The sequence below is a fragment of the Galleria mellonella genome, unplaced genomic scaffold (genome assembly GCF_026898425.1).
Source record: "Galleria mellonella isolate WM207_F2 unplaced genomic scaffold, CSIRO_AGI_GalMel_v1 utg1432, whole genome shotgun sequence".
In the NCBI taxonomy this organism is placed as follows: domain Eukaryota; kingdom Metazoa; phylum Arthropoda; class Insecta; order Lepidoptera; family Pyralidae; genus Galleria; species Galleria mellonella.
In genome coordinates this window covers 720210-738331 of record NW_026441998.1, presented here as the reverse complement: position 1 = coordinate 738331, position 18122 = coordinate 720210, and the positions used below count along the sequence as shown (strand labels likewise).

Sequence of the window (18122 nt, the reverse complement as noted above, 5' to 3'; positions counted from 1 at the left end):
AAACACTTTTTTATAATATTTTAATTGAAACTTGACTTCGCATTTATGGAAATAAAATCGGTGAAATCTTATAATCTTTTCATTAAAAGAGAGGAATTATAATTAATCATCACTATAGTGTAAACACTTTTTAAAAATAACTGTTAAAACATTATAATTACATTACATATATTAACAAAAACGCTAACTCAGGACACAATGTAACTAACAATACACATAAAAATATGTGAATAAGATACCATAAATCGTTCTAATGCGTTTTTAATTATATTAGACAAAACTTTATTTTGTTCATAATAAAACAGATTAGTAATTACTACTTTGTATTGGTGAGAATTATTAAGTTCAAAACAATAAATTTGTCAAAACTATAAACAATGGGATTCCTTTCTGGATTCATAGGGCATATGAACCTGATAGCTTAGCTCAAAGACAAGAGAATAATAGAATGATACCAAAAGCGAGAAAATATATAATCATGAAGAGTACCCAATATATAATATAAATAAATAAGAATATTAAATTACGATTTGTTTCATTAAAAAACAATGGAGCCGATTAACTTGTATATCTAAAATTCACTAATGCTTTTAGGGACTACTTTAGGGAGCATCGTTCAAATTGTCAAAAGTCCTCGTTGTACCGTGATTCGTCATTTCTCTATGTCTAAAATTAGATTTTAAAGTTTAGAGAAATATGTGTCAGAATTGACTTCATTGCTGAATTAAACCTTAAGTAAGCACTGGATTATAAAATAGGAGATTCTTACATACAAATGCGTAGAATGCTATATTAGTACATTTAATGTTCTTTGCTGTTACAATTAGTATTACACCTCATATGAAAATAAAATAGCTATAATAAAAAAATATATAACGTTTTAATAGAACTACTTTGTATTTTTAAACAAATAAATCACACAAGAATACTGCTAAAAATTATAATTCACCAATATTCACCAATAAGAAAATACATTAGTTGGTAAATTAGTCATTATTAATAATATTTTGGAATGATTATAATATTGCTAATATAAGCATCTTTCCTATATTTTTTATTTACTTAAGATCTATATATATATATATATATATATATATATATATATATATATATATATATATATATATATATATATATATATATATATATATATATATATATATATATATATATATATATATATATATATATATATATATATATATATATATATATATATATATATATATATATATATATATATATATATATATATATATATAAACATAAGTAACACTTTTTGTGTAGCATGCTGATATGCATACCTATATGGGTATGGGTGTTATGGAAAAAATTCGATATACAAAATATACTTTACCAAAAAAAGAATTCGGTATTATGCAGTCGATCGATTGCAATTAAAATATATTAGGGCTGTGCGATTTAATCTTTTAGTACTTATTTTAAAAGTAACTATCGATTTTATATTATGTAAAATATGTACTTGTATTTTGTTCCACTACCTCTTTAATGTTTTTATTAGTTTATAATAAAAACAATGGAAAATGTAACTACTCGATAAGTATTTTTTATAATATTATATGCGAATATATGAAACGTCTATTCAACATAGTAACAAAAAAAAAACAAGAAGTCACAACATAAATAGTAAATTGAATATAATTAAATAACTGTTGTTAGGGCACATAAATAACTCCGTGAACCTCATTTTGCAATGTCGAAATTATTTCTTACCTCTTGGTGACTAAAAAGATCTACCAATTGTGTTGTAAGTAATATAGTATCCATACCTAATATTTGAGATGGAGAAGGCCATAGACTACTTTTCATCCCAGTCAATCACATAATTACCAGAAAGATATTTTATACAAAAACTGTGTCCTTGAGTAACTTTATGGGTCATGTCTATAAGTGGCGACAATTTTCCTCCTGGAAAACCATCGAATCTTTGTTTAAAAAAATATTGGGGGGTGGAAAGTGTATATAGTACAATGGCATAACATTAGGGTGGCAGGGCTGGCAAAATGCCACGGGCCCCCGACCCAAAAGGGCCCCGGCTCAAGAGGCCGCGAGTTCAGATTTTTTTTACATTGTACCTGAGTATTTTATTTTTACTGATAGGACCCCATCAGTGTGGGAATTTACCACAGGGCCCAAATGGTAGTTACGCCACTGATATAGCATGCGGTAATTATATAAATAAAGTATTAATTAATGTAAAGATAAAAAAAAATATTTGTCTCGTACTTCAATGACTGATATGAGACAGTAAATATTTATCTGGTGGTTCAATAACTGATAATAAAAAAAAATTACAGTAATCGTTGATCAAAGCTATTTGTAATTTATATATTACAATTTCACATGTCATGAGGTATATATAACACAAAAGAAAAATTCTGAACCATAATAATCAGAATTGGACACATGAACCAGAGCAAATGAAATTATCCTACAATATTTTTTTATTGTCAAAAGTTCATAAGTACACATTATACTTTAATATAAGAACAAGTGAATTAATTTACATGTATTTCAATCTATAATGCTCGGTTAGTTCTCTCGACTAAAATACACGTAAGTTAATCAGGATGTTCTTACATTTAAAAAATACAATACATTTACTAATGAATTTAGTACGAACACATCGTCTGAAAAAAGAAAGTGACCGATTACCAACAACAAGCGTGACGTTTGGTATACGTGACGAAGGCAAAGCAATCACATAAGGTACGAATCGTAATTTTTCCCGAGATATACATGGATGATATATGTATATATACATAGGTGCCGTATGTATGTATTATTATTAATTTATTATAACTTATTAAAATTTATTATCCGGCAAGAAAATGTGCATTAATTTATCTACAAACATTAAGCATTTCCTCCTATATACACATCAGCAATGAAATATAAACACTCAACTAAATTGTACATAAGGAATACAAACTCGCGTGTTTAATCATTTAATTAGGGGGCACTTATTATCCTTTTCTCGAAGCGACTCACAGCAATTTCGACCATCCTGTAACTTCATTGTAGAACTTTGGATTTTTAGTGATCAAGAGAATATAACTAGCTATATTGTCGAAATACCTAATAATTACTTTATAGTTTACGAATTATTTATTTACTTTACACTTTATTGCATCATTTATAAAATAGTAAATACATTTAATTATAATGAGAAATGATACAAAAGGCGGCCTTATCGCTAAGCAATCTCTTTTAGACATTCATTAGTTAAAATTCTTTAATTTTGTCATTGACACACTCAGGATTGATCAACAAAAATCTAAGGTATTCTAACAATCTCACAAACTTCCAATTTTGAATTTTAGTTAGTGTTTAGCCTATAAAGAAGGAAAAAAATGAAAATTTCATTATTAATTTTCATTGACTGAAAAATAATGATTATTAAAAATTACTTTATTTTATTTAAATGACGCGTCGCGCTTTTAGCTGATGGACGAGATATATTACCCAAAAAGAAAAAGGAGGATTACATATACAAAGAAATGAGATGCCATGAAAAACATAAAATGTAAAATAATGCCAAGTCTCACACTATAATTATTACATAAAAGCATAATCTAATACAAAATCTACGCGTTCGTTTACTAAAAAAGTGTTTTATTAGTAGAACATGTTGCCGTGCATTTTCCGATAGGTGCTTCCATATAAATATTGAACAACAATTTTAAATAATAATTTACAATAAAATAAATAACTGACTCGGTTTTACATGAAATTTCACAAGTTTTTAAAACGGAAGAACTTCGTTGCGAAACTTGGAATTTTTTTACTATTTATGTTTTTGATGGGTTTCGAAATTGGAATTAAAACTTTTTCTTTATTTTTGTCCATTAAGTTTCAATTTTGGCGCGTAATTACTGAACATTGAATAATGTGCATACTTTCCTGGTACAGTACTCCAACATTAAAAAAATAGTTTAATTCATAATGAATTTTCATATAAAGTTAATTCCATATTTATTTAAAAACTAAGAAATACAATAAAGTAATGTAGATATTACAGTCTTAGATTATAAGTGTTGCAAAAGCAAATTCTTCGGTTGTATAATAAAATCGATTACAAATCGAAAATATACCATATAGCCACCACCGCTAGTCCACATATAAAACAATGCATACTAAAAAAAAGACTCCAGTGTATTCTGATGTTATTACAATTTTGTCTATTTTCTTTAGCGAATAATCTAATAATAACCATAAAATTAATACGAGTATCTAGTTATTAAAAATTATTTGATAAACATAAAATCAAGATACTACATACGTATAAATATATTGAGTAGACACAGAGAGTAAACACAGAGATACACATGTTAATAATTTAAAAATACACACCTTTGTAATAACCATGCTCAAGGAAATGTACCTAGTACACACATATAAAAGTAATATTAGTTTCAATAAATGATATTGACACTTTAATATTTTTGTGCTATTAAATCGTAATACTTAAATAAAACTGCACCAATACGGCGTTACGAGAGATCACCACAATTAGAGAATTTACCACAATTTATTTAAAATACAATCCAAGGATAAAATTTTTAAACTTAAATTATGTACCCATTTGAATTTCAATAACCAAAGCCAAGCAAATAGAAAAAATATATAGTTCAAAATCTTTGGCCGCTTACATATTTACATTTTGGCTCAATCATCTTAATATAACTTTTATTATCATTTCTAAAGCACCGTGATCACATTCTAATTTGTCCAAGTAAATATATATCATTATTAGCCAATGACATATTATTTAATGGTACTTTTTCTAATACTGGATGAATGTCGTATTTTAGGTTCGGCTATCATAGACACTGGGATCGATTCTAAGGCGCCTTTTCTATTAACCTCTGTCTAAAATTAAAATTTCAATTTCACATCATAGCGAAATTTTTACTATAGAGATCTAGGGAATATTAACTAAATTTCTAATAAAGTTAAAAATATAAATTTAGTTTATGATAATTCATAAAATAGTAATTTCACAAAATTCTGAAATTCAAATATTTGTTTTAGAGATAGGTTTTCAGAAATGGCGCTTCGGATTCCATCCGACTATATCTTTCAAACCTCGACCGAATCAGAAAATTATATGAATAGGTATAATAATGTATGACATTATCATTTGAAACCGCGTAACAAGGTCAACTACTACAAAAATAATATGAATAATACTACATTGAACATATTAAAATCAGTAGACGCGAATACAATGCAAAATACCAGTTACAGTTTTATAATAAGGGAATATACTTTGACACTGGTTCTCCGGTCATTGTCATGTAAACAATCTTCATCGATAACATTGCCGCATTCATTTTATACCTCATACATTTCACTATTAATATATATAACGTGTAAATACTTATAAAATCATTCAACAAATGTTCAATAAGAAAATACATAACATTAGAAACTTATGTATTTATAAAAATAGACGTACATCATCTAGTTTCATACAAAATTGTAATCTATCAAGATCAACTTGAATACTGTTACTGGAATAACTTTTGTACCAAAAATTAACTGTTATACAATAATAAACCAACATTATACGAACCCATTCCCACGGCTGTTATAAAAAAAAACCCCTCTCCACCCCCTCACTAGTTCCCCAAAGGGAATTGGAATGCTACACAAATATATTGAAAATTTACAACACATTTATCTATGATAAAATAATTGTAGATGTAGTTTATCCGGTTGAGCACTATACAATTGGAGACATAATTATTAGTCGATGCTGTTATTCAATTGGTAATTAAATTTAAAATAAAATTGTGCTATTCATTATAATACAAATTTGAATACAATTTTTAAAATTGTATTAAAGTATAAAGCTTAATACACACGTATAACTAACATAGTGATCACATTTGTTAATGTTAAACAATTTTTTTTTATTCATGATGATATGGTCATTTTAAACAATATTAATTTTAAATAGTCATTTTCTTATTAAAATATTACAATGAGTACTATTTAAGAAATTTATAACCAAACAGAGATTGCATCGGGAACACAAAATTAAGCCGATAGAGACTTTTGGCTTGTCTTCTGTCCTGCTTACACTCCGATCCGACTAGTAAATCGAAGTAATAAATTACGATGCGTTGTCTTATATTCCGCTTGCACGTATTAGTGACACCTCGAAATATAAATTTTAATTGACTCTTAATTTTGTATTTACGCTGTAATCTCCACTTTTGAGCTTCTTATACTTAATCCATAAATTTCAGAATTGTCAAATATCTCGCTGACACATGTTATCTGTCATGATGCACTACACTAGAGTATCACCAGTGACTACTGGGTGCAATAGTGACATGTCCTATGATTCAGGGAAAAGGATGCTCTCTACCGGTGTTGATGCTGTCATATCATCACTGTCAGGTCTCGACCAGTCCTGTAAACAAATTAATTTTGTATGAAATAGCAGCGTAATATAATTGTACTCTTGAATATATAAAGAGTAGATTCTAATTATTTATAATATATTTATTTATAATCGGTACAATATAAAATTTTGTAAAAAAAATGGGGTAATTCGAATCGCTAAAGCGGTCGATAAAAATAAAGGAAGGAAGCAATATAAACTTTAAGAAGGTGAAGTGAAACGCCTAATAGATGAATAGAAATGCTTATACATAGTATATATATATATATATATATATATATATATATATATATATATATATATATATATATATATATATATATATATGTACCTACCTACCTAGATTTATGTGTATACCCGGTTGACATCTAGTTTATCTACAAAAGTATTTAATACTTTATATATCCATAATATACAAGCTGCAATTCATATCATTCATTGACATACTTGTTTACCCGGATGGAGATCGAGATATGCCGAAGCAATGTAGGGAACAATGTAGAGTAGTAAAATGGTCGTAACGCTAGGGTGGCCATGAGAAAAATCAGTAATCAGAGTGGTAGTTCTGTTGAAAACCACTCCTACATTAGAGGGGTTTTATCAAATTTAGCTGGCAACACAGGGTCTCATTTCAAAAAATGGAATTCATAAGCAGCAGCAAGAAGTTTTAAATGTAGGTTATTGGATTGAGAAAAACCCGAGAAAAAATTTAAGAAGACGGCCGGGTTGGATACTTCTGTATTCACATAAATTTTTAAACTCTTTTTTGAGTAACATGGCAACATTGTAGCGAGATGGCTTCTATGTGAAGGTTTTGATACGTAATACTCTTGGTAAATATTTTCCTCGATTTTAGGGTAATTTCTAAGAAAGACAAACAAGTGATAATTTTTTATTACATTTTGAATCAAAGAGTAATAAGGTTTAGTCGAATACCATCCACTTTATGGTTTTAGATAATTTTTATCCAAATTAATTGGCAACACTTACATCTCTGTAGAAAACTTTTATATAGGCCTGAAATTGGGAAAAAATATAAGATGGCGGTGTAACTTTAAAACTACCAGTCTGATCAATTGTAGAAATGTGAATTAGTAGGGTAATCGATTTTAACATAACAGTGAAAAAAAAAAAGAAAACATTATATTTTTTTTAATTTAATAATTTTATGAGTACTTGACGAATCGAAAATCATGGCTTTAATAGTTGTTAAGGCAAATAAATATATGAAACCATACTTTAAGCTTAGTACTATGGCACAAACATTTCCTTTTGAGTGTTATAATGTTAAATTACACCTGTCAAAAATTATCCACTTTTTAAATTTTTTGTTAATATAGTTGTTTGTTTTCAATATTGTATATATAATGAATTAAAATAAAATTAGGACAGATGACGAAAATCATCAGTTTTTATGAGTGTCGTTTTCGACAAATCTAATTGAAAACCCTAAATTGTCAATTTCAATAATCAAGGAGTTTTTTGGATATTGAAAAAAACATTCCGAATATCAAAAATATTAAGTTTTCAATATGGATGTTGTTTTCGTTTTGAAGTTGCTAAATCCAAAATTTAAGTAGTATTTGAGTTTAGAAGAAAAATACATGTTGGAAGTTCATAATTTTCTTTTTTTTAGGATATGGGTGTAATTTTCAGTTTATTTGGGGTTACTAACGTAAAAAATTAAGGTAAGTTTTATTGGATTTTGAAAAATAAAAGACGACGGATGTTTCTTCAGGATTGGGAACGCGCACGTGACTCGCACCTAGTATTGCATCAATGTATAATAGCGTCCATAGTGACCGTTTACCATCAGGCAGGCTGTATGTTTGTTTGCCATTTGGGGTATAAAAATAATAAAACAAGGATTTGATAATTATTTTTTTCAAAATGCATACTTTTAAAGAATAATAAACTCTTCTACTTCTTCTACTTTTGTAACTCTATACTCTCTCTATAACTCTTCTACTCTCGTACCTCTCTTTAGATTTTCACTAAAAAAATTTCTTTTAAGAAACTAGCGCAAAGCGCGGGCAAATCTGCGGAAGATAGCTACCTTCCGCAGCTTTGCCCGCGTGAATTGGTATACAAAACATCTTGAGTATAAAGTTGGGATATAACTAAAATTCATTCGAATCCGTTTTTTCGATACCGTAACCATTAAGTACCGTTTTTTATTCATTTATTCAAAAGTAGGCTATAATTGCGTTATGATAAAATATATACATTTTTAATTTATTTAACTCTCTTGTGGCAATCCTTACACATTTGTCAGCACATCAAAAGAGCTTTCCTTCTAGGTATTCTGTGGCAGTACTGCTTTAAGCCTTGAGCTTAACAGTCTGTTTCTTGAATAATGATGTTTTAAGAGAGACACTGCTACCCATCCTAAACCAATAAGCTTCCTTTGTTGCCTCTTATGACACCCAATGGGAAAGGAATGGATGGCTCATTCTATGTCCACACAGCAATTATTTATCATTATCATATCAGCCGTCGTCTGCCCACTGCTGAACATAGGCTACACAAATAAGGGAGGTTTTGCCAGTAGTTGCCACGCTTGGTAGGTTGATTGGCAACCGCAGTTAGGTTTTGATGATGTTTCAGAGGGACGCTGCTGCCCATCCCTCGACTATTATGTTCCCTTAGTCGCCTCTTACGACACCCATGGGAAAGGAAGGGGTGGTCCATTCTATGCCGGGACCACACGGCAGGTATTTATAGTCATCGTTATTTGTGTATATATTTTTTATTTATACTTATATACGATTGTTTAATGTTATACCTGTTCCTCTGTGCTGGCGAAGAATAAGTAAAACAAGTTGGCCCCAAGGTCGATGGCTGCACTTATATAAAACACCTCACGCCATTGACCAAGAGTTTGCTGAAAAATATAATAAACGATTACCAAAAAGTTGTTCTCAATCTAGGGTTTATTTTTTATAGAATGAAATTGGAATGGTGCCAATGAAGGATGACAGATGAGGATGTAATCAGATCGACTGATCTAATTTCACCCTTTCGTCCTGATCTGGCTGGGTCAAGTGGCCCAGCGAGGGTAATTTACTACAAAGAGATATAAGGAAAATGATGTAGAGGTCCATCCAATATGGTATATATATGGTATAAGCAATGATCAAATCCTCCCTCACCTTCCCAATCTATGGCACCCATATTATGCAAAACCCAACAACGAATATCTTGAGATTCATCTCATCCAAGAGCTTAAACTTGAACGAAATTTGATAAATTAATTTTCTAAATTTGTCACACTGAGTATCAAAATCGGTACCCCATCATCACCTGTGCGAAACAGGCAAACCATTACGCCATGGAGGGTCCATAAAAAACGTAAATACTTTTAAATTAATGGCAAACAATGAAACTGCAGGATAGAGACATAACATCTTAGTCCTCAAGAGTTACCATGAGTGCCATAGTAAATTTTATGATTCATGACTATAGACGACGGTTACCACTTTCCATCAGGTGGGTCGTCAGCTTGTTAGACATTCCTAGTTGCATAAAATACATAACATCCAAATCCTATGTCCCCTCAGTTAATCTGAGATTTAAATATAATACCACCCAATACACAATTATTAATACTAACCAAGCATTCAATTTGGAATTAAATGAAAAATTTGCACAGTTTTGTTTAGATAGGACATTAAAAATAATAGGAAGTAACTTAAATTCACCTTGACAACATGGAAGACGGTAAACAAAAGTACAAAAAAACATTCAGAGACAAGGCCTGCTAAACGAAGCTTGACTTAAATGTAGACACAGATTATATATATACATGTATAAAAATTATTTGAAATTATCTATAAATTATATTAAAGAAATTGTTTATACACTATTCATACCTTTTTATCACTAATAATGTGTCCTATAACGTAGGGTGCTAAAAAGCCACAAATGTTGCTCGCTGCATTTGTGATGCCGTACATTGTGCCGGCAAACTGCGGTGACAAGTCAATGTGGTTCATTTGATTTCCTGTAAAATGAAATACTTTCATTAGCATCCTAAGGTTTTTTCTGGATATAGGTATCATCATCTTCCTGCCCTTATCCCAATCATTTGGGGCCGGCATAATATGATTTTATCCATATTACAAAAAGGTTTGGTTTTTAGTTTTACAACGGGCCACCTGTCTGATGTCAACCCTCTTTGGGAATGCATTTGTTGGTGATTTCCGCTACCGAAGGAATTGGGGAAAGGATTGAGGAAAAAAAGGAAGGGAAATTTGGAAATGCGTAAAGGAAATTGGTGAATGAAAGGAATAAGGGAATAGGTATGTACTATAAATATTATCTTAATTTATTATAAATAATCTATGGCTGTTTGTTAATTCCACTTATTAAAACATAAAAAAAATTGATACTTCCTAACTCGCACACTGAAAACCATAATTTACATAAACGTCTAAAACACAATAACCAAGAATATATATAACGATACAAAAATGACAGAACAAACTTACCAGCATATACAGCACCACCGAAAGCTGATGTGACGCTAAGCAACGTCATGACCCACACGCGATCGCAACCAGCCCACGCAATGCCGAGCAAACCAAAGGCGGGAACGAACGCCGCTGAAACAATACCACTCCTCATTATACTGAGGCCACTCGTCATCATATCGAGAACACTCGTCATTTTATGCCGAGCGCTAATTATTTGTTGACCAGTGACAAGTTAACTCGTCTTTCCATATCCAAACGTTGCTGACCGGTGACGTAAACTCGTCATTGCACTAGCGTAAAGGTATGTGCTCCTACCACGATGGGTAGGGGGGAAAGGGATTGTTAGTAATGGAGACTGAGAATCCTATTGCTAGCAATATACCCAACCAGTTCGACCTCTTCGCGATTCCCCCTGGAAACTATCAGGGTTAATTCCTGATGAATTCATCATGATGGGCTAACTGCCTGTTTTCATTCTCATCTATCACCCTTCACTGGTGCTCCGCCAGCGTATCCCGTTAGCGCAGACGGGATTACCATACCATTTTCACCCATCAAAACAAAAAAACAAACCACGACCGCTTGAATTACAAAGCGATCATAACCAAAGAAATACTATTCTCTGTATTTAGGATTTTATCACAATTTTAGGTAATCCCAAAGATTTCAACCACGACAGATATCCCAGTCAGCAAAATGTTAAAATTAGGGGGTGGGTATATAATATTTAGCAATATCTATATTTATTAATAATAATATTTCAGTTATAATATGTACATTCTGGTCTAATAACAAATATATTAAAAGTCTGTTATCCAAAAAATTGTATTGGATAACAAACTTTTAACATATTCGAAAATAGATATCCACCCGTTTTGGGCGATATCGAAATGGTGATGATTTTTTTTCCGCCATCAATAACATGAGGAATTCGATATATTGATATGGAATCGGTACCCATATTATTACCCGGGCCTAATTAAAACCATTGGTTATCACATTGAGACCACTCCTGATCATATTGAGACGACTGGTCCTCATATAAAATCACTGGTAATATTGGGATCATTAAATATGAGTTCTGATTACGAACTCACTTAGAATAGTTCAAACTAAAAATATTAATTATAAGTAGATTATGATCTTAATAAATTTAGTGTTTATTAATTGCGATTTCGTCGTCAATTGTCATTTGTAACGTAACAATGGGACCGATTTTGAGATATTTTAATTGTATTATTACATAAACTAAAATTATAAAAATTATGACTTAAATTTATTAGAAAATTAGTTCATATAAGTCCTGAGAATATGGATTTCAAAATTTCAATTTTAGAAAATATGTACATTCTAGAATAACGAATCCCATGTCAAAATGGATTAACCTACTAACGATTACGATGTTAAACAAATTAAAGAACATATTCATGTATAACTTTCATTTCTGTATTATCGCCATATTCTTAAAATACATAATTAGTACTGTACTCACCTATAGTATTCCACAGCTTCAGACTAGTTAATCTTGAGATGCATCCCTTCACTAATAACCAATCAGCGAATATACTAATCAAGATACCTGCGATCCATGACGTCAAATATGGTAATGCGGACAGTGTGGAATTCTGCAAGGATTACATGTTTATATTATAGTCGTATTTAATATTATATCAAAGCACCAAGCAAATGATAACTGAACTATTGTATAAGTCCTAATAAACATGAGCAACATTTTGACATAGTCTGTAGATAAACAACTATTTTATAGTAATTTATCTATTTTTTTTTAGTAATTTCTCTGAAGATACCTCGTTTAGAGGTGAAACACGTGACGTAAAACATGTGTGGTCCAAAAGGCAGTTGAAGATTGATGGCTAATTTGGAAGGTATAAAACCTGTGGCATACACGTAGCGGTATTAAACAAAATAATTCTAATGAATAACCAATGATATAGACTTCTGCAAAATAATACCTACTTCAGTAAAATATTTAAAATTATTTCATAATTATGTTCCTAAATACAAGTAATAGTTCTCATTATAGCTAACTAAACATTTCACTATTAAACACGTTGCAGAACATAATTACTATTTCGGTCTGCACTAAATTAATAACTAATCATAGATTTTCTTTAACTTTACTTAAAATTAGGATGACTAAAATAAAAAGTATTAGCAATATAAAGCTGTTATTTCAAGCTAAGAAATAAAAAAATGGAAATACTTACAGAAATAATGTCAAAATGCAGTATATTGTTCATATAGGTAGGCAATTCAGTAAGCTGGGTGTAAAAGAGCCATGATTGTCCACACTGAGCAATTAAAATAGCCCACAGTGGCACGCAAGTCAAAAATTTACGCCATGGTATTGACATTGTAGATTTTTCGCCCTAAAATTAAAAATTTGAATTTAAATACAGAATTGTAGCGATACTTAAATGTTATTCTCTAAACCTAAAAAAAATTAAAATTAAAATCATTATTCTGAAATTTAGGAAGATTGTATAGCATTAATCTACCTTATACAAATTAATAAAATAAAATACAAAACAATAAGTTCTACTTATGTAAACAATATTTTTGCTTGCACTTTCGTTTTTTGTCTACTTCTATTAAAACTTATTTCTCAGGAGTCGGTAATAATATTAATATTGCAATCACAAATTCATTTTATCTGATAAAGAAAGTGTATAATCCCTTTGTATTAGATGATCAGTAAATACTCTTATATTTATAAAAGGTATAGACTTTTACAAATGAAGTTATTAAAAAAAATTATAAACATTTCACATACTTTAAACTATGTAACAGCATATTCAGAATTTCAAAACATCTGTGTATTAACAATGATTCACAGTCGTGTTCTAAATTGACTGATAACTACAGATGTATGTTCATATTTAGATATATGTTTATAGCACAATTAAATGAATGCCAGATTCTGGTGAATAGTGTAAATAATATTTAAATATTATGTACCAATTCTTTTACTACTTTAAAACAAAATAAAGTTATTTGTATTTGATATGTTCTCAATAATTATGTAAATAACATATACATAAGTTGCGAATTATATACGCTGTTGACCTTTATGGCGTAGTAATGGACACAGTGCTTCACATTAATATGGACCCGGATTCAAGTTCAGGAAAGGAAAATTGCTAAATTGGTATCTAAATCATTGTTATACATTGTCTGGTCTCTCAGTTGTTTGGTTTATAAAGATGCTGGGATTCTTGTTATTAAATCATACTTAAATAGTTAAACAGTTTACCAATAATTCATATTTTGAATTAAGAAATTTTTTCTAGATTTCCATAGATAATAATGGTACAGAGGGATTTAATTCTTGATCAAGGCAATTCCTAAATAATAATAGCACATACCTGATCGCCAATTGTCGACGTAATGTACTCAATCTCTTTGGGACATATTCTTGGATGAGTACGCGGAGTATCATACACTAATAGCATCCATGCTATGAACCAGACTATACCAAGACCCCCAAAAAGATAAAAACATAGTGGCCAACCCCCACCAAAGTCTAATGTACAAAGCCATCCTGATATTGGTAAGGATATCACAGTCCCTATGTTAGAACCTGGAAATGATAATTAATTAACATTTTATTTTAAAATATATACTAATAATAATTAAAGAGACTCTTTTATATAATTTAAAGTTACATCATAAAGGTTAATATTATAAATTAATTAATTATAATAAAAACATACAAAATTATAAAAACATACAAAATGACAAATTATAATTTTTAAATTACTTAATTTTTTTTATGCAACTGAGAAAGGCAAACAAGCTGACGGTCAACCTGATGGAGAGTGGTAACAGTCACCTATAGACATGAACAGTGGCATGAACATAACAGTATACTGTTTCGCCCATGATACTCCCCATGCATTGCCATTCCTGAGGACTAAGGTATTATTTCACTGCTATATCCCACTCTTCAAACCGAAACACAGCTATGCAAACACAACTGCTTCAGGGGGGAAGGAATTGTTAATAATACAGACTACCTGTCCCATTGCTAGCAATATATCTTGTCAGGTTGACCTCCACATGGTCCCCCCTGGAAACCATCATGCCGAATTCCAGGTGTAATTACACAATGGGCTATCTGCCCTGGCTTTTCATCTATATATATCATTCCTCACTGGTACCCCGTTAGTGTATACCATTAGTGCAGGTAGGGTTATCATTTCATTAAAAAAACACAATGCTTCATGGTAGAAACACAAATGGGACAGAGGTGCCCAAGCAAACTAATTTTATACAAAGTCTCCCTCTGGTAAATTAATTTTATAACTTACATTAAATTGTTCTAAAAACTTTTAATACAATAAAATTAGGAAATTGGGTAATAGCATACTAATGTTTCATCTTTTAGATAGCAGTAACCATTGCATATAGACAAGAGATGCCTGATTATCTTAGTATATATATTGATTTGCATCACTCTCCCAATTATTGTTTTATTGTTTAATCTTAAATTAATCTAACACAGTATAACAACTCACTTAAATTAATACTCACCAGCATATACATATGCAGCAAACTTTGATCTCTCTAAAGGTGGAATCCAACGAGCTAGCATAGCATGCATTGCTGGATATGTAACTCCTTCACCAAGTCCTTCCAGTACTCGGACAAGAATGAAAAACTTGAAATCCACATAGGCTGCAATTGGGCTTAAAATTGTAAATAATGCTGTCAATAAAACACCCACACCATAAACAAGCTTCCCACCAAATATTTCTGCTATCCTGCCACCTGGTACCTAAAAAAATAATATTTGACATAAAATGAACACACCATAATAACTGAAAGATATCTGAGTCAACTATAAACTAAAAATAATTCATTTACCTGAGTCAAGACATATCCATAGAAGAATGAACCTAATATTATACTTTGTTGTTCAGCAGACCAATTAAAATCACCAGGTTTCTAAAAAAGAAATAGAATTAACAATTTTTTTTTTTTTGCTATTATCTAGTAATAATAATAGCTAGCTGAGCAGAGTTTAAACTATGGGATGGAAAGTCATGCTCACAAATACAAATGGTTGTTAAATCCCCACACAAATAAAATTGTTTGGAGGTTAAACACACAACCTTTAAAATGTTCTATTGTGACACTACAAAGGTCAATGAACGGATTATATTATTTTATAAACTGTATATAACCTTCGCCTATAGATATTAGCAGTACTATGGACATATTGGAGTATACTGTTTCGCCCATGATACCCCTCATGCATTGCCATTCCTGAGGACTCAGGTGTTATTCCTCTGTACCCTGTAAATTCACTACCACATCCCACCCTTTAAACTGAAAGTCATGCAAACACAACTACTTCACAGTAGAAAAGTTAAGTATTCTTTACTTTTATTTTACCTATTATGATGGATTCATTATTTTTTAGACTAAAACTAAATGTTATACATAACTGTGTTGTGTTGTGTCTTTAACAAGTAATAAGTAGAATAATAAAATAAAATCAGACAATTTACATTTTTCTTTCACAATTCACTCACAATCTACTTTCACAAAATGTAGAACAGTTACATTCTCAAGCAGCTAATAAAATATAAGAATATACTATAACCCTACCTGCCTATCCATATTGAATTAGATTTTTACTAGATTTTAAAGAAAATTATTTTCTACTGCATCTAATACTTACTGGAGGTATTGTGTTATTCGTGGGTTCACTAACAGGACAAACATCTACTCCTGTGTCATTTGATGATGATGTTGTAGAGTTAATCATAGCCACAATGGCAACAGATAAATTGACTCTCATTGCATACACATTTGCAAATCCCAGAAATCCCATGATACCCAGTATTGTTCGACATTTGATCCATCCTGTTGTCTCTTCAACTGTAATTATAATTTCAATTTTATAAACTCATAGACAGCAAAGTATTTTTAATATAGTTAAAACTGTATAGTTTATACATTAACTAATGATTTTACAGACAAATGTTATAGAATCGAAGATTTATATCAACGAAAATTTAATAGAGAAATCAGACTAGTACTATTTGTAATATATTATGACCTGCTCTGTATCTGTTACAAGACTACTTTTATTTGTTAATTATAATAATAAAAATATATTATTCCTTAAAATGTGGAACAAATAGATGGATTAATGTTAGCCTGCTTTTTCATTGGCCTTGAATAACCTTTATCTGCTTATGAATAGTTAACAAAAATTATAGTTAAATATAATACCAGGTTCGTTTTCCACGAGATTCTGATGACTGCTAGTGACATCATTTTCTATATCCGAATTAATTATAGGACTCTCTTCTATTGGCAAAGACATGATAAATTCAGATCAACACCATCACTTGATTTAGTTTCAGAGAAGTGTAAATTTCTAATTTAAAAACTATAATAAAAACAGTTTTAATGTTATTAAAAATTAGAATGAATGAGTCACAATCACATTATCAGATCTCTAACAGAGTATAGGTTTTCTTTTTGTTTAAAAAATTAATCAACACGAGGGCTAGACACAATAGGTATAAACAAACAAAGAAAAAGAAATTATTGTTAATAACAAAGAGTATATAACTAAGGGAAAAGAGACCGCACTTTATACAAGCCACGTAAAACAACTTGGTCAGGAATATCTCCTCAATCTACACATAAAACTCCTCCTTTTCTCGTTCTGTTGGCCAGCCTGATATTCAAAATGGAAATGAATAGGTTTATAATGATACTATAATTAATTTTTTGATATTAATAAAATGTAAATATTTCTCACAGAAATGAGAAACATATATAAAAAATTATAAAAGAAATATATAAATTTTATTTCAAATTGTATGTTCCGATGAACAGTTTTTTTGCAAAAATAAAACAAAGAACAACATTTTTAAATATATTTATTATTTTATATAATATTGCATTGAGATCTCAATTTTGTAATATTACTGATAGCGAACACAAGTTTTCAACATTTTCCGTAATATCTGGTTAATTTCTACGTAGATCCCGTAATAGTCTATATTAATTATATATAGTCATTATTAACACATAAAAATAGAAAGAAATATGAAATACAAATCTAAAACTATTCCACAAATAGTTTATATGGCAGCCATTTGTATTATATTTGACAGTATTTTTTTATTAAGTTGGTGCTATTGTGATTTCATCATTTAACTAAACAT

At 30.0% G+C, this 18122-nt stretch overlaps 1 protein-coding gene across 1 annotated transcript; it reads right to left on the bottom strand.

Moving 5' to 3' along the window:
- Window positions 1-3724: 3724 nt before the first annotated feature.
- Window positions 3725-17541, bottom strand: LOC113520561 (putative inorganic phosphate cotransporter). Its single transcript, XM_026905931.3, has 11 exons — window positions 17176-17541; window positions 16619-16818; window positions 15799-15879; window positions 15466-15709; window positions 14298-14512; window positions 13140-13301; window positions 12404-12536; window positions 10927-11040; window positions 10309-10439; window positions 9222-9320; window positions 3725-6445 (listed from the first exon to the last, which is right to left on the bottom strand). The coding sequence occupies exons 1-11, from the start codon at window positions 17267-17269 to the stop codon at window positions 6371-6373; spliced, it is 1548 nt and encodes a 515-aa protein (XP_026761732.1). The 5' UTR covers window positions 17270-17541; the 3' UTR covers window positions 3725-6370.
- Window positions 17542-18122: the final 581 nt, after the last annotated feature.

What these genes read in the sequence shown, in the direction of transcription:
- LOC113520561 (XM_026905931.3), bottom strand. Translation starts at nt 17,269, where the DNA reads ATGTCTTTGCCAATAGAAGAGAGTCCTATAATTAATTCGGATATAGAA. An exon ending in TGCATTTTGACATTATTTCT is followed by an intron (nt 12,537 to 13,139) that starts GTAAGTATTTCC and finishes TAATCCTTGCAG; the next exon opens with AATTCCACACTGTCCGCATT. An exon ending in TCGCCAGCACAGAGGAACAG is followed by an intron (nt 6,446 to 9,221) that starts GTATAACATTAA and finishes ATTTGTTTACAG; the next exon opens with GACTGGTCGAGACCTGACAG.